Source organism: Artemia sp. Qi Xiang Cuo, chromosome 15 (assembly GCF_049724085.1).
Source record: "Artemia sp. Qi Xiang Cuo chromosome 15, ASM4972408v1, whole genome shotgun sequence".
NCBI classification, from domain to species: domain Eukaryota; kingdom Metazoa; phylum Arthropoda; class Branchiopoda; order Anostraca; family Artemiidae; genus Artemia; species Artemia sp. Qi Xiang Cuo.
In genome coordinates this window covers 9,133,287-9,154,594 of record NC_142808.1, presented here as the reverse complement: position 1 = coordinate 9,154,594, position 21,308 = coordinate 9,133,287, and the positions used below count along the sequence as shown (strand labels likewise).

Below are 21,308 nucleotides of genomic sequence, written 5' to 3'. Positions count from 1 at the left end.
CCACGCCTTTGACTCCCTGAGCCATCCTCTCATACTTTTAAGGGCTGCTAAAAAAGGAGCAAATCCGGCTATCCCCAAATCTCAAAGGGATATGTATGCTAAGCTACGAGTCAAACTTAAAGTCCTTCTTAAGAAAGCCGAAATGGCAAGACCACTGGATAGAACTGTACAAGTTAAGAAAGGAGCTAGGCAAGGTGCCATTGACTCAACCCTCTTATTTCAATAGTCATGTCCTTGAAGCCCAAGACCAGTGTCAGATGTCTTGCGTTCTTTCTGGCCTCAATATCTCCCTAGTTACTTATGCTGATGACATTTTTTAACCTCAGCTGAACTTTGGACAAAAGTGCTGGAACTTTCCAAGAACTGAAACAGAATAATTAAAATCTAGTCTTGAATTCAACGCTAAAAAGTCCAAAGTAGTCCTTTGTAAGTGGAAAGACCCACTTCCTGACGAAATTGTACATAGAAATTCAAAGATCCGCCCATCTGACCAAATCGTTTATCTCGGCATTCCCATTGTCTCTGCTAAGCTTCGTCTTTGCTAAGATTCGTTTTGATCACCATTATGTGTCAATACTGTTGCCCTCTTCCACATCTTCTACATTGCATCCTTCTGGAAGATTCTTACACACGCCGATAAATTGAAAATCCGCTACACTTTCTTCCATTTCGCAAAATACCTACTGAGATATCCAATTTGGACCCGCAGTTCAAGGCTCATCAGTAATCTTCATATAGCAGGTCCTACTTTAGCTGCAGTCAAACTTATATAAAACCAAAATATATCAAACAGTGCTTGGAACCAATTCCTTCTACACTAGTTACATTGTCATAGTTGGTATAGTGTTCTTTTGCTTATTCTTGCAGTGCTCCGTCATTTTTCTTTTAGTATGAAGACAGGTTATTAATAAATAATAATAGTAACTATAATTTTTGGGCAAAAAACTAAGTTCATACATATTTTAATTATAGATAAAAGTCAAGCCATAAAACAAGATCGTTCTTCAACACCGATTAATTTAGATAATTCAAGAAGACACTAATAATATGTTCACTATTTTCCAAAATTTGTTTGGGGTTTCCTTATAAAAACTTATTGTACCTATGATAGCGCAACAACACCTATTTTTTGTCATTTTCTTTTGGACTTAAAACATACTGAGTAATTAAACTATAGGTAACTCCGCCAAGCAGGGCAATAACCACAGCACTTTGTGCTGTTACTCGAAGTTGCATCAAATATACTGATGTCGACATCTGACCACGGTTCTTATACATATATGCTCCATATCCAAGAGCAGATGCAAGACCTCCCAAACCTGAAACAAGAAAAAAAGAAGCAATTATTTATCCCCAAACAGCTTGAAATAATAAAAAATACAGATGAGAGCCCACAGGACAATAAAAAAAACTTAGAACAAACATTAAACTACAAAGAAGACCCTTTCCAAGTTACAATGTTCCAAGCAAAAATTGGGCAAAGCCTTTTTAAGGCTAATCGCTTATTAGGCATGATATTATTAAAGATCCTTTTAATGATTTTGTGGAATTAACTATCGGAATTAACAAGTTCATTATAAATGGAGCTTAGATAAGTTTCTCCAGGATTAGGGGCGACATTTGGTGGATGTACTTTTTTATTTCAACTACCTCCCTGAAAACTTGCATGAGACCTTTAACGGGGGCAACAATGGAGGATTTATCAAACAAAATGAAATGGTATGAGTTGTCATAGATGTGTTGAGCCGAGGCGGAATAAAAAGTCTTATAAATTTGGCGTATCTTGATAGCTTTGTCGATTGAGATCTTTGTCATGGCTTTGTTGGAGATAAAGGACCAATTTATATCTGTGAGATTAAGTCTGTGAAAGGGGAAAAAGGTGTTGAGCTTGGGGCTGCCACTCCTTGAGCAACAACCCTAAGCTTGGGTTTGGGGAAAGTATTATATTTATCATTGCTTTAAAATACATTAAATATATATTCTATAATTAGCTAGGCTCAGGATTTCCCCTCCCCTCCCCTGTCTTTAGTGTGTCAGAGATTTAGTTTCCTAAAAGACAGGCGAAAAGTCAAGAAATATGCTTGAAACCAAAACAAATTGTAATTAAAGGTCAAAACCTGATGAAGTAACAGTTAAGTTCTACTGAACTCTATTCGAAACTGAAACAATTCGATATACCATCTAAGCCACTGATTGGTTATTTCTAAATTTCATTAAAAAAAAACTTTTTCCACAAAATAAGTTTTTCAAAAAAAGTAAAGAACTCCGTTAAACCAAAAATGAACAAAGATGGAATCAAAATAATCTACCAAGCATACAACTACTACAAATCAGTATCAATAAATAAATGAAACCCAAAACAAACAGAAATTAAAAAAAATAACAGAATCAAACTCAAAATGAGCAGAAATTAATATGACTAGGGTTCAAAACCCCTATGCTTTCTAAAAGCCAGAATATAATTTGTACTTTACTGAAAAAAAAAATCAAATGAATTTACTGGAAAAATGTGCATTGTCAGTTTAATATACATATGCTGACATTTATTCCTTAAAATCTTAATTAATTTTTGATTTCTAAAATTTATAAAAGTGAAAAACATTTAAAAGAATTTTTTTCCAGTAAAGTAAAGATTATATTCTGGATTTTAGAGAGCATAGGGGTTTTGATGCTTCTACTCTTGCAAATACTGCTACTGTTACTGTTACTACTACTACTGCTACTAAAACTGAGACTACTACTATTAACTGTAATCCTACTGCTACTACTATATTTACTGGTGCTACTATTATATTTACTGGTTCTACTACTACAACTAATAAACCTAAGGGAATTAAGGTAAAAAGTTTGGGCAATATTTCAACTGTACTTGAAGGGGATGTTGAAAAAAAGGTGCTTCTTGCATACTGCTACTAATGCTACAACAACTATTGCAACGCACAATTACTGAACCATTCAACAATGCCGAAACAACTGATGACTCAAAACTTTATTTGGATATTTGTTATGGGATATGATGGGCGTGGAGGGGGGTGGAGGTTTCTCTCAAATCATTTTGAATCTTAAAAAGGGCACTATAACTTCCAATTTAGAATCAAATGAGACACATCTTAATTTAATACGACCACCCATCCATAAAAACCTTATATACCCCCAGGGCACAGCTTAAATCCCTTGCCCCAGGGATCTGGGGGATTGTGCCAACCCTGGAAGTATTTTTATATGTTCTTTGGACTATTTTAAATAAAATTGCTATTGCACAGTTTCAATCAGATGCATTTGGTGAAAAGAGGGGTAGTTGGGTGGGGGGGGGGCTCAATAACTTCCATCACTATTGACTCTTAAAAGGGAACTAGAACTTCCAATATCAACCAAATGAGCCACCTCTAAAGCTTATAAATCATCCCTTTCATAAGAACCTTAAATGCCCCAGGGGCATAACTTACAATCCTTGCCCTCAGGCTCTGGAGGTTTCTGTCAACATCAAAAGCCTTGTTATATGATATTTGGACAATTTTGAATAAAAGGACTGCCTCAGAATATCTATTGGATACCTCTCAGAAAAACACGACGTGTTTGTGTGTGTGTGTGTGGGGGGGGGGGAGGTAGCTGCGCTCTGATCACTTTGACTCTTAAAAAGGATATTATAACTTATGATTACCAATCCAATGTGTCCTCTCCAAAGCATATACAACCACCCTTTTTATAAGAACCTTATATGTCCCAAGAGCATAACTTACCACCCTTTCCCTGAGAGCTGTAGGGGGGGTGTGTGTGGAGGGGGGGTAGCTGCCCTTTGACCACGTTGACTCTTAAAAAGGGCACTATAACTTCCAATTTAAAATCAAACGAGACCCATCTGAATTTAAAACGACCACCCATTCCATAAAAACCTTATATGCCCCCAGGGCATAACTTAAAGCCCTTGTCCCAGGGATCTGGGGGGTTTTCCCAACCCTGGAAGTATTTTTATATGTTCTTTGGACTATTTTAAATAAAATTGCTATTGCACAGTTTCAATCAGATGCATTTGGTGAAAAGAGGGGTAGTTGGGTGGGGGGGGGGGCTCAATAACTTCCATCACTATTGACTCTTAAAAGGGAACTAGAACTTCCAATATCAACCAAATGAGCCACCTCTAAAGCTTATAAATCATCCCTTTCATAAGAACCTTAAATGCCCCAGGGGCATAACTTACAACCCTTGCCCTCAGGCTCTGGCGGTTTCTGTCAACCTCAAAAGCCTTGTTATATGATATTTGAACTATTTTGAATAAAAGGACTATCTCAGAATATCTATTGGATACATCTCGGGAAAACACGACGTGTTTGTGTGTGTGTGTGGGGGGGGGGGGTAGCTGCCCTCTGACCACGTTGACTCTTAAAAAGAGCACTATAGCACTAAAGAGCACGTCTGACTACCAATCCAATGAGGCCTTTCCGAAGTTTATATGACTACACTTTCTACAAAAACCTTGTCTTCCCCCAGGGCATAAATTACAACCCTTGTCCTGAGGGCTGGGAGGATTTGTTATCCTCAAAGACATAATTTCCGGATCTTTCAAATACCTTGAACAAAATGGCTATCTCAAAATTTTGATTGGAATTGTTTGGGGAAATGATGGGCATGGGGGAAGGGTCATTTGCCCTCTGATCACTTCCAAATAATAAAAAAGGCACTAGTCTTCTAAATTTCAAATTGAATGAGCCCTTTTTAAAGCTTCTAGAACAATACTTTCTATAAAAACCTTATATGTACCAAGGGCATAACTTACAACCCTTGTCCTGAGGGCTATGGATGGGGGGGTGGTGTCCTCAAAGACATAATTTCCAGGACTTTCAACTATGCTGAACAAAATGGCCATTACAAAATGTTGATCAGAAGCGTTTGGGGAAATGATGGGAGGGCGGGGATTCTTCCTCTGATTACTTTTGACTATTAAAAAGGACAATAGTCTTCTCAATTTCTAATCCAATGAGCCCTTTTTGAAGTTTTTACAACAACACTTTCGATAAAAACTTTATGTGCCCCCAGGACATAACTTACGACCTTGGCCCTCAGGGATGTGAGGGGGGGTTGTCATACTCAAAGACATGATTTCTAGACGCTTCAGCTACATTGAACAAAATGGCTGTATCGAAATGTTGATTGGAAGTGTTTGGAGAAATGATGGGTGTGGGGGGGGGGGGAATTCTCCCTCTGATTGGTTTTGACAATTAAAAAGGACAATAGCCTTCTCAATTTCCAATCCAATGAGCCCTTTTTGAAGTTTGGCCATAACAAAATGTTGATCAGAAGCGTCTGGGGAAATGATGGGCGTTGGGGGGTGGGGAGTGGAATTCTCCCTCTGATTACTTTCGACTATTAAAAAGGGCAATAGCCCTCTCAATTTCCAATCAAATGAGCCCTTTTTGAAGTTTTTACAACAACGCTTTCGATAAAAACCTTATGTGCCCCCAGGGCATAACTTACAACCTTAGCCCTGAGGGATGAGGGGGGGGGGTTGTCATACTCAAAGACATAATTTCTAGACACTTCAGCTACATTGAACAAAATGGCTATATCAAAATGTTGATTGGAAGTACTTGGAGAAATGATGGAAGTGGGGGGGGGAAATTCTCCCTCTGATTGCTTTTGACTGTTAAAAAGGACAATAGCCTTCTCAATTTCCAATCCAATTAGGCCCTTTTTGAAGTTTGGCCATAACAAAATGTTGATCAGAAGCGTCTGGGGAAATGATGGGCGTGGGGGGGGGGGGATTCTCCCTCTGATTACTTTTGACTATTAAAAAGGACAATAGCCTTCTCAATTTCCAATCCAATTAGCTCTTTTTTAAGTTTTTACAACAACACTTTCGATAAAAACCTTATGTGCCCCAAGGGCATAACTTACAACCTTAGCCCTGAGGGATGTGAGGGGGGTTTTCATACTCAAAGACATGATTTCTAGACACTTCAGCTACATTGAACAAAATGGCTATATCAAAATGTTGATTGGAAGTGTTTGGAGAAATGATGGGTGTGGGGGGGGGGGAGAAAGTCTCTCTCTGATTGCTTTTGATTATTAAAAAGGACAATAGCCTTCTCAATTTCCAATCCAATGAGCCCTTTTCGAAGTTTTTACAACAACGCTTTCGATAAAAACCTTATGTGCCCCCAGGGCATAACTTACAACCTTAGCCCTGAGGGATGTGAGGGGGGGGGCTGTCATACTCAAAGACATAATTTCTAGACGCTTCAGCTACATTGAACAAAATGGCTATATCAAAATGTTGATGGGAAGTGTTTAGAGAAATGATGGAAGTGGGGGGGGGGGGGAATTCTCCCTCTGATTGCTTTTGACTGTTAAAAAGGATAATAGCCTTCTCAATTTCCAATCCAATTAGGCCCTTTTTGAAGTTTGGCCATAACAAAATGTTGATCAGAAGCATCTGGGGAAATGATGGGCATGGGGGGGGGGGGATTCTCCCTCTGATTACTTTTGACTATTAAAAAGGACAATAGCCATCTCAATTTCCAATCCAATGAGCCCTTTTTGAAGTTTTTACAACAACGCTTTCGATAAAAACCTTATGTGCCCTCAGGGCATAACTGACAACCTTAGCCCTGAGGGATGTGAGGGGGGGGGGGTTGTCATACTCAAAGACATAATTTCTAGACGCTTCAGCTACATTGAACAAAATGGCTATATCAAAATGTTGATTGGAAGTGTTTGGAGAAATGATGGAAGTGGGGGGGGATTCTCCCTCTGATTGCTTTTGACTACTAAAAAGGACAATATCCTTCTCAATTTCCAATCCAATTAGGCCCTTTTTGAAGTTTGGCCATAACAAAATGTTGATCAGAAGCGTCTGGGGAAATGATGAGCGTAGGGGGGGGATTCTCCCTCTGATTACTTTTGACTATTAAAAAGGACAATAGCCTTCTCAATTTCCAATCCAATGAGCTCTTTTTTAAGTTTTTACAACAACGCTTTCGATAAAAACCTTATGTGCCCCCAGGGCATAACTTACAACCTTAGCCCTGATGGATGTGAGGGGGGGGGGTGTCATACTCAAAGACATGATTTCTAGACACTTCAGCTACATTGAACAAAATGGCTATATCAAAATGTTGATTGGAAGTGTTTGGAGAAATGATGGGTGTGGGGGGGGGGGAGAGAAAGTCTCCCTCTGATTGCTTTTTACTATTAAAAAGGACAATAGCCTTCTCAATTTCCAATCCAATGAGCCCTTTTTGAAGTTTTTACAACAACGCTTTCGATAAAAACCTTGTGTGCCCCCAGGGCATAACTTACAACCTTAGCCCTGAGGGATGTGAGGGGGGTTGTCATACTCAAAGACATAATTTCTAGACGCTTCAGCTACATTGAACAAAATGGCTATATCAAAATGTTGATTGGAAGTGTTTGGAGAAATGATGGAAGTGGGGGGGGGGGGGAATTCTCCCTCTGATTGCTTTTGACTGTTAAAAAGGACAATATCCTTCTCAATTTCCAATCCAATTAGGCCCTTTTTGAAGTTTGGCCTTAACAAAATGTTGATAAATAATTTCTGAGACCACACTGGCTAATCATGATAAACAAAAAATCGCGAAGAAAGGAAGAAAACGAGGACAATTAACAGCCAGTGAAAAAAATGTTTCACTGGCCAGTGAAAAAAGTGAAATTTTTCACTGGCTGTTAATTGTCCTCGTTTTCTTCCTTTCTTCGCGATTTTTTGTTTATCAAAATGTTGATCAGAAGCGTCTGGGGAAATGATGGGCATGGGGGGGGGGGATTCTCCCTCTGATTACTTTTGACTATTAAAAAGGACAATAGCCTTCTCAATTTCCAATCCAATGAGCCCTTTTTGAAGTTTTTACAACAACGCTTTCAATAAAAACCTTATGTGCCCCCAGGGCATAACTTACAACCTTAGCCCTGAGGGATGTGAGGGGGGGTTGTCATACTCAAAGACATGATTTCTAGACACTTCAGCTACATTGAACAAAATGGATATATCAAAATGTTGATTGGAAGTGTTTGGAGAAATGATGGGTGGGGGGGGGAGAAAGTCTCCCTCTGATTGCTTTTGACTATTAAAAAGGACAATAGCCTTCTCAATTTCCAATCCAATGAGCCCTTTTTGAAGTTTTTACAACAACACTTTCTATAAAAACTTTATGTGCCCCAGTGCATAACTTACAACCTTAGCCCGGAGGGATGTTGGGGGGGGGGCTGTCATACTCAAAGACATGATTTCTAGACGCTTCAGCTACATTGAACAAAATGGATATATCAAAATGTTGATTGGAAGTGTTTGGAGAAATGATGGGTGTGTGGGGGGGGGGGTGAGAAAGTCTCCCTCTGATTGCTTTTGACTATTAAAAAGGACAATAGCCTTCTCAATTTCCAATCCAATGAGCCCTTTTTGAAGTTTCTACAACAACCTTAGCCCTGAGGGCTGTGGGGGGATTATCATCCTCAAAGACATGATTTCTAGACACTTCAGCTACATTGAACAAAATGGCTATATCAAAATGTTGATTGGAAGTGTTTGGAGAAATGATGGGTGTGGGGGGGGGGGAGAGAAAGTCTCCCTCTGATTGCTTTTGACTATTAAAAAGGACAATAGCCTTCTCAATTTCCAATCCAATGAGCCCTTTTTGAAGTTTTTACAACAACACTTTCTATAAAAACTTTATGTGCCCCAGTGCATAACTTACAACCTTAGCCCGGAGGGATGTGGGGGGGGGTCACACTCAAAGACATGATTTCTAGACACTTCAGCTACATTAAACAAAATGGCTATATCAAAATGTTGATCGGAAGTGTTTGGGGAAATGATGGGTGTGGGGGGGGGCATTTGCCCTCCAATCGCTTTTGACTATTAATAAGGGCACTAGCCATCTCAATTCCCAATTGAATGAGTCCTTTTTGAGGTTTCTACAACAATGCTTTCCATAAAAACCTTATATGCCCCACGGCATAACTTACAACCTTTGCCCTGGGGGTTGTGAGGGATTTGTCATCCTTAAAGACATTATTTCTGGACCTTTCAACTACGTTGAACAAAATGGCTATCTCAAAATTTTGATTGGATTGTTTGGGGACATGGTGGGAGTGAGAGGGGTTATTTGCCCTCCAATCACTTTTGACTACTAAAAAGGGCACTAGCCCTTTCAATTTCCAATCAAATGAGCCCTTTTTGAAGTTTCTATGACAGGACTTTCTATAAAAACCTTATATGCCCCCAGGACATAACTTACAGGGCTGTGGGGGGGGGGGGGGTCATTGTCAAACACCTAATTTCCAGAACTTTTACCTATGTTGAACAAAATGGCTATCTCAAAATTTTGATTGGATGTGGTTGAGAAAATGGTAGGCATGAGAGGGGGGTCAGTTGCCCTCCAATCACTTTTGACTATTAAAAATGGCACTAACCCTTTCAATTTCCAATCAAATGAGCACTTTTTGGAGTTTCAAAAATCAGCCTTTCTATATAAACCTTAAATGCCCCCAGGGCATAACTAACCACCCTTGCCCTGATGGCTTGGGGGGGGGATCTTCAAAGACGTAATTTCTGGACTTTTCAACTATGCTGAACAAAATGGCTATCTCAAAATTTTGATTGAATGTGTTTGGGGAATGGCGGGCATGGGAGGGGGGTTAGTTGCCCCCCAATCACTGTTGACTATTAAAAAGGGCACTAGCCCTTCCAATTTCTAATTGAATAAGCCCTTTATGAAGTTTCTACAACAACTCCTTTGATACAAAGTGCCCTGGTCAAAAAAAAAAAAAAAAATGAAAAAAAATACATTGTGCCAACATTGTTGTTTACTTAGGCTGCACTATTGTGCTACCTATGATAATTTCAAACTTTTTTTTTGTCATGATTGTACATGTTTTTGAATCTTTTGAACATTTTTGTAAATTTGCACTGTTTAGGTTAATAGCCTGGTGCTGGGATGCTCACAAGGATCTTATTGTTAAATTTACTTCTATCCAATTAATAAAAAGTCACCTTAAATTTCATTTATTTCAAAATTATCTTTAATTTAGCATCTCTTTAAGAAGATAAAGTTATTTGTATACCTTGTTGCTCTGGTTGAATGTGGGCATCTTGGCTATCTTCTAGTATTAATTTCTATTTAATACTAATGATTTTTTTTAAAGGACCTCACCAAATAAAGAAAGACATTGATGCTATCCAGAAGTACAAACATCAAGTCAGGAAATACAAAGATGCACCTGCATCATCTAGAAAAACTAAGGAGTGCTTTTTCTGTAGAGGTACATACTCACCTGGCCACATTGGTCCTGCAAAGGGCAAAACCTGCACAAATTGTGAAAAGCTAAATCCCTTTGCACATGTGTGCAAAAGCAACAAATCAGTTAATGCTGTGACTGAATACAAGGAGAGCCCAACTGAAAACAGTGATGAAGATGACAACCTCTTCCTATATGTCATAGAAAACAAAACCAATAAAGACAGGGATGAGGCTCTTATTACATTGGAAGTGAACCACTCCCTACCTGTGAAGTTCGAATCTGACACAGGAGCACAAGCAAACATTTTACCTGCCAAGTATTTTGATGCCTTACCACATCCGCCATCACTGAAACAAAGTACTCAGAAACTCACTAGCTACTGTGGATCCAAAATTCCTGCCAGAGGCACGCACAAATCAAGAGCTGAGCTGCAAGCACAAATCAAGCAAAGCTGAAACCTTACCATTCTTTATTGTCAAAACTGACTCAGCACTAATTCTTGGATTCCAGTCAAGCATTTATCTGAACATAGTGAAACTTGTCCTGAATGTCAGTAAATTTGAGGAAAACGCTTGCAACAACATGTATGTATTTCACAGGACAAAATTTGACATGATATAGTCAGCAACTACAAAGACATTTTCCAAGAAATAGATAAGCTAGATGGAGTGCCATTTGCACCTGAAGGACAACGCAGTCTCTACAGCATACCCAGCAAGAAGAATCCCATCATCACTTTGAGGGAAAGTAGAAGCAGAACTTAATTACATGGAAGAACAGGGTATAATTAAAAAAATCTCTGAACCAACTAAGTGGGTTAATTCAATGGTTGCTGTAGAAAAAAAGATGGCAGTCTACAAATATGTATCAACCCTGCTGATTTTAATAAATCAATCCAAAGACCACTCTACCCTATTCCCTCCCTGGAAGATATCACATTCAAACTCCATGGAGTAAAATCTTTAAGCAAGTTGGATGCAAGATCAGGGTATTGGTTGCTAGTCTTTGATGACAAGTCTGCAGATCTAACCACATTCAACACCATCTTTGGCAGATACCAATTCCAATCTGCCCAGGATGAGTTCCAAAGAAGAACTGAAGAGGCTTTTGAGGGACTAGATTTTTTTGCTGTCATCATTGATGATCTTCTAGTTTTTGGGTCAACCTTTCAGGAACATAATAAGTGATTGACAGCTATACTTAAGAGAGCAAGAGAAAAGGGCATCAGATTCAACAAAGGGAAATGTCACTTTAGTGTGACCTACTTTGGACATGTTAATAGTGAACAAGGAATGCAGCCAGATCTGACAAACTTGAAGCCATCAACAACATGCCTACACCATCAAACCAAGAGGAATTTACAGCCCTGTTGGGAATGTCAAACTACCTTGCAAAATACATTCCAAACCTATCAACACAGAACAAAATCCTACACAACCTCAGCAAATCCACAAAATTCACTTGGGCCAAGGAACATGATGAAGCCATGAAAAATATCAATGATTCAACAGTCTCAAACTAAGCATACTTTGACCACTCATGCAAGTCAATTGATTTCACCATGGATGCTTCATCACATGGTCTAGGAGCATATATCTCATCAGATGGTAATGTCATGACATGCATGTCATGCTCTCTCAGCAAAGCTGAACAAAAATACTCACAACTGGAGAAGGAGCTATAGCAATAGTTTTTGGTTGCAAGCACTTCCATCCCTTTGTATATGACAGGCATGTATGAGTAACAACAGACCACCATCCACTTGAGACTATCCTCTGAAATCCACTTCAAAAAACCCCTGCCAGAGTTTAGCAAATGATGCTCCAGATTCAACCCTATTGTCTAGAGTTTGTCTACAGACCAGGGACAGAAATTGCTGTTGCATATATGCTATCAAGACTGCACCTCCCTGATGTTGATAAGAAGCTCCATAGAGAAATTGAAGTGTATGTCCACCATATTGCATGTGTTCTTCCTGTTAGTGATGTAAGACTTAAGGAAATACAACTTCACACCAAGGAAGATGAATAACTGTGCTTCCAGCACAATTTATCCTACATGAATGGCATCATATTCAAGGGTGACAGAATCATTATTCCCCTGAAGATGCAACCCAACATCCTCAAGTGGCTCAAACTTTGGTATGGAAAAAACAAAACAATGCCCTAGGATGCTTGTTTACTGACCAAAGATGAAAAGTGACACTGAAGCACTAATCACAATCTGCCCAGCCTGCCAGAAACATAGTCACAACAATCAGAAAGTGCCTCTTATAAACTCACAGATTCCATTAGCACCATGGTAGCAGGTAGCCTTTGACATTTTTGATTTGAACAAAGAAAAATACCTCACAACAGTCAACTACCACAGCTGTTATTTTTTAGATCAACAGGCTGAAGAACCTAACATCCAAGGAAGTCACCAGCAAACTCAAAACACATTTTGCCCAACATGGCATTCCTCATACCATCATGTCAGACAATAGAACTACATGGCATTCCTCATACCATCATGTCAGACAATAGAACACAATACACATCCTCAGAGTTTAAACATCTTGTAGAGGACTGGGTATAAAACACAATACATCCAGCCCTATCTACCCTGAGTCCAATAGGTTGGTAGAAAATGCTGTTCCCACATGCAAGAACATCTTCACCAAGGCAACTGGAGGTGGAGATGACCCATACTTGGGTCTCCTAGAATACAGGAATACACCTGTAGACAGCTACACTGCTCCTGCGCAGCTACTGATGAGCTGCCATTTACACTCCACCTTACTCTGCACATAAAAACACCTGCAGAAACAGATTGTTCCAACCAACAAATACTGCTGAAGAGGAAAATGGCACAATCAACACAGAAATTGCAGTATTACAAACATGCCAAGTCTCAGCCCACACTACACTCAGGCAACACTGTGGCTTACCAGAAACACCCAATCAAAGATAGTGCACCAGCAGAGGCACCAGTGACCCAAACCCAATACAGAAGGCAAATTAAGCCACCAGTACCAATTGTTCATCCTCCACTGGATGTAAGCAATCTTAATCTTCTATTACTAATATCCTGCATGACTGCTGTGCTTATGCTTTTAGTGCTTGTACATGCTTTCAGTTGCTTACCATGCTTTTGTAGTTATTATGCTTTCAGTTGCTTATTATGCTTTTTATTCTAGATGCCTGGGTTTAATAAACTAGTAATCTGGTAGAACACTGCAACTTTCATAGGCTATTGTACACTTTGAGGGATTAGAAAGGACAATTTTCCCAACTAACTCACTAATGATATAGCTAAGAAATAGGCATACCTTTAGCATCAGAATTTCATCATGAATCCAAATGTAACATTTATTTATATATATTCATTTATTATTTATATATGTAACATGCATTATATATATATATATATATATATATATATATATATATATATATATATATATATATATATATATATATATATATATATATATATATATATATATATATATATATATATATATATATATATATATATATATATATATATATATAACTCAGGGTGTATATTTGCACACTAGGGGGGGGTGCAGGTAAGATTCATTTCTAGGCAAATAATTTGCTGTTTATATTATTGACTGATGAATAAGTGACCATACTACTCAATGTCATACCATTTTGGTAAAATTATACTTTAGCTACTTTTGGCAGTCTTGGAAGGGGGTTAGGTTAGGAAACTTTCAGGGGTTAGGTTAGAAAACTTTCAGGGATGGGTCTACAGGCTAAAGTATGTCCAGGGAAGTTATTTTGAAGTACCTACCTCCCCTCCTTATCCCTCTAGAGGGTCCTGAAACTTGCCTACATGACAAGTCTATACATACTGAAATTGGTAAATTTGCAGTGGGCCATACAATTTAGCTAAGATAACAGTGAAAATGTCATTTAAAGCCTTTTTTATGCTTCAGGGATAGGTCTACAGGCTTAAGCATGTCCTGGTAAGGTATTTTCAAGTACCTACCTCCACTCCTTCTCCCTCTAGATGGTCCTGACCTTTGATGACCTTTAAAAATATGTGTGTTTTAAAAGTGAAACTTTGCAAAATAGATCTTCTGCTTAAATAAAATACATTTCCTAAATTAAAAAAAAAAAACTTTTATGGCTTATAATTCTACTCAAATTAACATGAATTGCATTTTCAGAACTAAAGCCAGAGAAAAATAATCTGATAACTTAAAATTAAGTTAAAATGTTGTTTTTTCAAAATTTCAAGGTAAATTTGCAGTGGGCCATATAATTTAGCTAAGATGAAAATGAAAATGTCATTTGATGCCTTTTTTTATGCTCTTTCATAATTCAAGAATTGCTTCTGGGGCTAGTTGCATCTTGAGCCTTTAAAGGGACCCCAAAGGCATTTTATATGAGTAATGAAAGAGCATAAAAAGCATCAAATAGTGTTTTCACTTTCATCCTAACTAAATTAGATGGCCCACTGCAATTCTACCATGTGCAAATATATACCCTGAATTGTTGACAGCAAAGTTTTGAATTGCAAAACTCAGTGTTGTTTTTGTTGATGGCATTCAAAAAACTTGAAACAATAGAAAAACAGTTTATTTATTTATTTATTAATACTGACAGTGGTAAGCTATACAAAAAGCTTGTCACACTAAGGAATAACTTAATAAGGCAATGATATATCTTACGTTACAAAATATACACATAACAGAAATTCCCTATAAATATACATGAAAACACATTTAAAATGGATCTTGAAACGACCGACTGTGAAAGTTTGTAGAAGCTAGTTTTGTTTTGAAAGTGTGGATTGTGAGAGTATCAACAGTCTCTGATGGAGGTGCGTTCCAAGGCTTGCACACATGGCTGGACAGTGAGTTCTGACCTAATCTTGTACATGGCCATGGTGGGTGAATTTTATGCTGGTGTTGTATCTTGAGAAGGCGAAGAAGTGAGATGGGGTGATAATGTCAATGTTCTTAACAATTCTGTATGTATTTATTAGGTCACCTCTATCACGCCTGAACTGAAGACTGGGTAACTGTAGTCTCTGCATTCTCTGCTGGTATGGCAAATGTCTCAGCTAAGGTATAAGTTTAGTCGCCCTACGTTGAACTTTTTCAATTCTTGCTTGGTCTCTCTTGTTAAGGGGAAACCATACTGATGAGCAATACTCAAGTATTGGGCAGACAGTTGAAACATAAAGTGATATGAGTGAACAGAGGTTAAATCTGGAGAACATGCGCTTTAAGCACAACAGTTGGTAGTTTGCCTGATGGGTAATCTCCGACACATGTTTCAAACTTCAGGCATGAATCGAAGCAAACCCCAAGATCTCTAATATACTCAACGCTTGGAATTCGTTTTCCATCAAGGAGGTAAGGGTAATGTTGAGAAGGTCTACAAAGATAATGAAAAGTACTGCACTTAGTCTTGTTAATGAACATACAGTTTGCTATGCACCACTGATGCAGAGCATCCAAGTCACTTTGGAGCAGTGAAATCTCTTGTTCATTCAGTACTGATCTGTACAGCTTCACATCATCTGCGAACATTTTTACAGTCGAGTTATTAACAACAAACAGTAGATCATTAATAAAAATGCAGAAAAGTACAGGCCCTAGGCAACTGCCCTGCAGAACTCTGCTGATCACAGGTGTGGAATATGATAGGACTTCTCCTACAACAACCTGTTGGGTTCTGTGTGTTAGATAATCTGTTATCCATGCAGCAGTCTGAGAGCCAATCCTGTATCATTGACACTTCTTAATCAGAAGTGAGATAGAAATTTTGTCAAAAGCCTTAGAAAAGTCAACATAAATGCAATCAAACAAAACCCCCCTATCTGCCATTGAGTGAAAGTCACCAATGACTTCCAGAAGCTATGAATTACAAGAGCGCCGCTTACGAAACCCATGTTGGGCTGGATGCCACATATTATTTTCTTCAAAGTATGACTGTATTCTACAGACCAGGATTTTTCCATAATTTGGGAAAAAATGGACCTATTTGAAATTGGTCTGTAGTTGTGAAATTGGGATTTGGAACCACTCTTATAAAGTGGCGTAATGACCACCTTTTTCTAGGCTGAGGGACAGACTCCAGACAAAAGACACAGATTAAATAGGTACGTGAGTGGCTCTGCCAGAACTGGTGCAAGTTCACACAGCATCTTGTTAGAAAAGCCGTCGATGTCAGGCACCTTTCCTGCATCTAGTTTCTGAAGTGTCTGATAAACCTGCTGAAAGGTAAAATCCGAGTCGTCGAATTCTTTTATTAAATTTGGAGGAGCGAATTGAGGGTCTGTTACTACCTGTGTTTGTGTGAAAACTGAAGCAAATAGTTTGTTGAATTTTTGTGATTTTGAATGATTACCGTCTATGTGTGCAAGAGTGTGAAGGTCTACGAATGAAATCCATGATGGAGACTGTGTGTTTTGGATCCTTCTGACATGCTTCCAGAATTTTTTTGGGCAAGTGTGGACTGATGCAATCACATCGGCCTCCACCTCCTGGTGGTTCATTCTCAGGAACTTGGTTGCTTTATTTCTTGCTTTCTTGTATGATAAACATGATTCTGCAGTTTTTATTTTTACGTGTTCATGCCATGTATCAGCTTTTTCCTTGAGCATTTGGATAATATACCGAGGAAGAGTTTGTCTTTTATTCTGGTACTGCCTACTAGTAAACACTGGTAGAAAAACAGTTTATATTTGATTTGCCTGATAAATGAGGTTTGAATTGTTAAAAATAAGTGTTTTTGGAATATATTACACTTGAACTACTTATTTATAAACACATTATATATTTTCAACCACTTTTCAATAACTTAACTGGTGTTGATAACTTCTTTGTGTGGTTACAAAAATGAAATGTCTTTGGGACCCATTTAAGGGCTCAGGATGCAACTAGCCCCAGAAGCAATTCTTGAATTATGAAAGAGCATAAAAAAAAGGCATCAAATGACATTTTCATTTTCATCTTAGCTAAATTATATGGCCCACTGCAAATTTACCTTGAAATTTTGAAAAAACAACATTTTAACTTAATTTTAAGTTATCAGATTATTTTTCTATGGCTTTAGTTCTGAAAATGCAATTCATGTTAATTTGAGTAGAATTATAAGCCATAAAAGTATTTTTTTTTTTAACTTAGGAAATGTATTTTATTTAAGCAGAAGATATATTTTGCAAGGTTTCACTTTTAAAACACACATATTTTTAAAGGTCATCAAAGGTCAGGACCATCTAGAGGGAGAAGGAGTGGACGTAGGTACTTGAAAATACCTTATCAGGACATGCTTAAGCCTGTAGACCTATCCCTGAAAGTTTCATTTTCCTAACCTGACCTCTTTCCAAGAAAGCCAAAAGTAGGCTAGCTAAAGTAGAATTTTACAGCCATTTTAATGTTCTTTCTAAATATAATAATCACTTTTGCTGTAAGAGAATTTCACCCCCACCCCTATATATACAAATTTAGGGTATATATTTGCATATTAGGGGGGTGGGGTAAAGTGATTACTATATTTGTAAAGAGCATAAGAAAAGGGGTAAATATTTACCAAATCATATTATTGAGTAACAACTAAAGTGAATATACCATTCAATGCCTTTTTTTATGCTGATTATGAACATAATAATCATTTCTATCGGAAATGAAATTTAGCCCCCCCTATATATGCCAATTCAGGGTATATATTTCCAAATTAGGGGGGGGCAAATTTTGTTTCTGATGTAAATGGGAGGTAAGTTTAAACTTTACCCCCACCTCCCTCATGTAAAAATATATACCCTGAATTGGCATATATAGGGGGGGGGGCAAAAATTTGTTTCCAATAGAAATGATTATTATATTCATAATCAGCATAAAAAAGGGCATCAAATGGTATATTCACTTTAGTTGTTACTCAATAATATGATTTGGTAAATATTTACCAGAAATAGCAGTAAAATTCTACTTTAGCTACTTTTGGCTATCTTAGAAAGGGGTTAGTTTAGGAAAATGAAACTTTCAGGGATGGGTCTATGTGCTACAGTATGTTCTGGGAAAGTATTTTGAAGTACCCACCTCCACTCCTCTCTCTAGAGGGTCCTGACCTTTGATGTCCTTTAAAAATCTTAATTATCAGTTATCAGTTTCTTTTTCTCTGGCTTTAGGCTAGTTCTGAAAATGCAATTCCTGTTATTTTAGTAGAATTTTAAGCCATAGGCTATCAATGTTTTTTTTTTCAAAATTTAGGATATGTATTTGCATATCTTTAAAATCTTATAAATTGGGATTGAGCAAAGTTGTGGAGCTGAAAACAATTTTGTTGGACTTCATTTAAGCAGAAGATCTATTTTGCAAGGTTTCACTTTTATAATACATAGTTTTTTAAAGGTCATCAGGGGTCATGACTCAGTAAATTTTTGGCAGTTGATATTAATGACGGTAAAGTTTAAACTTACCTCTCATTTGCATAACAAATAAACTTTACCCCCACCCCCTAATGTGCAAATATGTACCCTGAATTGGTATATATAGGGGTGGGGGTAAAATTCATTTCCAATAAAAATGATTGTTAGCCTAGCTATATTTGGAAAGAGCATAAAAAAGGTATTGAGTAGTATGTTTACTTTATTTGTAAGTCAATAATATGAATTGCCAAAAAATTACCCATGACCCTCTGCAGGGAGAAGGAGTGGAGGTAGGCTAGGTAGGCCTACTTCAAATACCTTCCCAGGACAAACTTTAGCCTGTAGACCCATCCCTGAAAGTTTCATTTTTTTAACCTAACCCTTTTCCAAGTAAGCCAAAAGTAGCTAAAGTAGAATTTTACCAAAAAGGCATTAGAGTGTATGTTCAGTGTGTTTGTAAGTCAATAATATGAGCAGCAAAATATTTACCCATTCCTGACACAAATAAATTATACATTGGGATTCAGGATGAAATCCTAATTGTAAAGGTATGTCTATTTCCTATCTCATTAGTGACTTATTGAGAAATTTACCACAGAAATGACATATTTAGGCCCAAGACTAATCCTGAAAGTTTTATTCACCTAGCTCAACTAAGCCTATTCTCCAAGATAGTGGAAAGCCCTTATCTAGAAATTTACCTTAATCATAGTCAATATTACAGACGTGGACAATTTCAATGAAAAATATTGAATAGCCTAGCCTACCAAAACAAGGTTAAATCCTTGAATTGAATTCCAGAAGGTTCTTACCTGCAATTACAAAAGGAGACTCTTTTGCTTTTCTGGCTAACTTTTGGCTCTGGCTTTCTTCAAGATCCTCAAAGTATGATTGACTCATTCTTTGAATTTGTGGCCTTGGCTACCTTTTTATAATTATTTAATTGTGTTTCTTCAGTAAAATTTTCTCTTTTTAGAGAAAATTTGTCCCTCTTGAATTATTTGTCAATTTACGGCTTAAATGAAGTTGCGTTTCCAACTACGAATCATGCTTAGCAGTCAAACAGTTCCTGAGAACGGACTGTAAGAAGTAACCCTTACCATCTAATTTATAACATCAGATAACTCTATTTTAGAGGTTTCAAGTCCCTATTCACGATATTTAAAATTTTTGTGTTATGTGAGAAACATGATAACGGATGCGTTTTTATTTGTTTTTCCTCAGGGTTGATCGTATTGAAAAAATGGTCCTAAGATATAATAGAACCATATTGATTGTCACAGATACATTTTGCCTAATAAAAGCAAACATGTCGTAATTGACACCCCTTGTCAAAATTGAGATACGAACCCTATAAGCATTATTTTTTACGAGTTTTCTAATGGTTTAGTTCGTTTTCCTGTATAATGCTTCCCAGCTGATCAAATCAATAATTTAAATTTATTCGTAAGTGCATGTTCCCCCGTTTTGTGAAAGCTAAAATTGTCATATCTGACCGAAGGATTAATCTGGGGTGTTTCTTCGTAACTGTATAGCCTCCATCGCAGACATCCGAAAAGGAGAAGAAAGAATTATTAGACTATGAATATAAATAAGAGAAATAATATGTCAGGGAAGTGGCGGAAATTCTTTGAAGCACTCAGCTGTTTTGATTCCCTAAGGTTAGTATTAATATTCTATCTTGGCATTTTTCAGAGTTCTGTTTTGAAATATTAGGGATTTTTCAGTATTTGGCTTGCAGAAGGATCTAAAAGACAGTCGGACAGTATTCAGAGAACACCAGTAAAAAGAAAAAAGGATCAATTATATACTAGTGAATAATGTTTTAGCTCAAGTATGTCAATAATGTCAATAATGTTTTAGCTCAAGCTCAAGTGAATAATGTTTTAGCTCAATTCAAGGAGTTTGAAACTCAATAAGTTTTAAAAACTCAATGCATAACACAAGCAAATGTACGTTTTCACAATAGACTGAGAATAAACACAAGAAACTGTGAAGTTTGATCGAAAAAAACGGAACACAAAGGTTGAAACTCAAAGAAAGGTTTCCAGGAGGTACTATTTAACAGGAGAGGGCATTACGAGAAGAGTTTGTAAAAATTTTATCTGCGTAACTCTTCATATTCCTGAACAACGGATATACTATTCTCAGAGGGATAGTAAGGTAACTGGTACATGCACGTTTCAACAGAATGTAGTTAAGAATTCCCAAGTAAATTCAACACTAGACTTGGTAGAAGTGGCTAAATGACATTAGCGAAAAGGCGTCTTTACATCCCAATCCTTTCAAATGAACAGAGTACTAGATATCGTCAGGTCAGATCTCCGAAGATCAAGAAGTATGTTAAATGCAACTCTGAATGTTCCCAAAATGAACTTTATATAGAAATCTGTAGCGATGAAGGATGGAGTCTAGTACCTTTGAGAATTTATAGGAATCAGTCTTTCAACCAAAATTATTTGCACTTCCGTAGCACGAAGGACTTATGTGATGCAGGCGAGGAGAAACGTGTTGCCAAAAATCATTGAGGTGCACGAACCGAAAAAGAAGTGTATTGAACAATATGGCTTTAGTAGGGCTGAGACTAGAGAGGAGGGAGAAAAGTATAGAGTTAATAGTTCCACACCAGTTCTATACTTCGAACATAAAAATATCTTTGCACGTTC

At 37.5% G+C, this 21,308-nt stretch overlaps 1 protein-coding gene across 1 annotated transcript; it reads right to left on the bottom strand.

Moving 5' to 3' along the window:
* Nucleotides 1–945: 945 nt before the first annotated feature.
* LOC148943299 (HIG1 domain family member 1A, mitochondrial-like) lies at nucleotides 946–19,613 on the bottom strand. The gene is made up of 2 exons (XM_089100966.1): nucleotides 19,455–19,613; nucleotides 946–1,319 (listed from the first exon to the last, which is right to left on the bottom strand). Exons 1-2 carry the CDS (start codon nucleotides 19,540–19,542, stop codon nucleotides 1,123–1,125), a joined length of 285 nt encoding a protein of 94 aa, XP_088957092.1. The 5' UTR covers nucleotides 19,543–19,613; the 3' UTR covers nucleotides 946–1,122.
* Between the last annotated feature and the right edge of the window lie 1,695 nt (nucleotides 19,614–21,308).

Bases quoted from the DNA above. Each gene is read 5' to 3' on its own strand.
- LOC148943299 (XM_089100966.1), bottom strand. From the start codon at position 19,542: ATGAGTCAATCATACTTTGAGGATCTTGAAGAAAGCCAGAGCCAAAAG. The intron at 1,320-19,454 runs GTAAGAACCTTC...TTCTTGTTTCAG, and splicing joins GTCTCCTTTTGTAATTGCAG to GTTTGGGAGGTCTTGCATCT.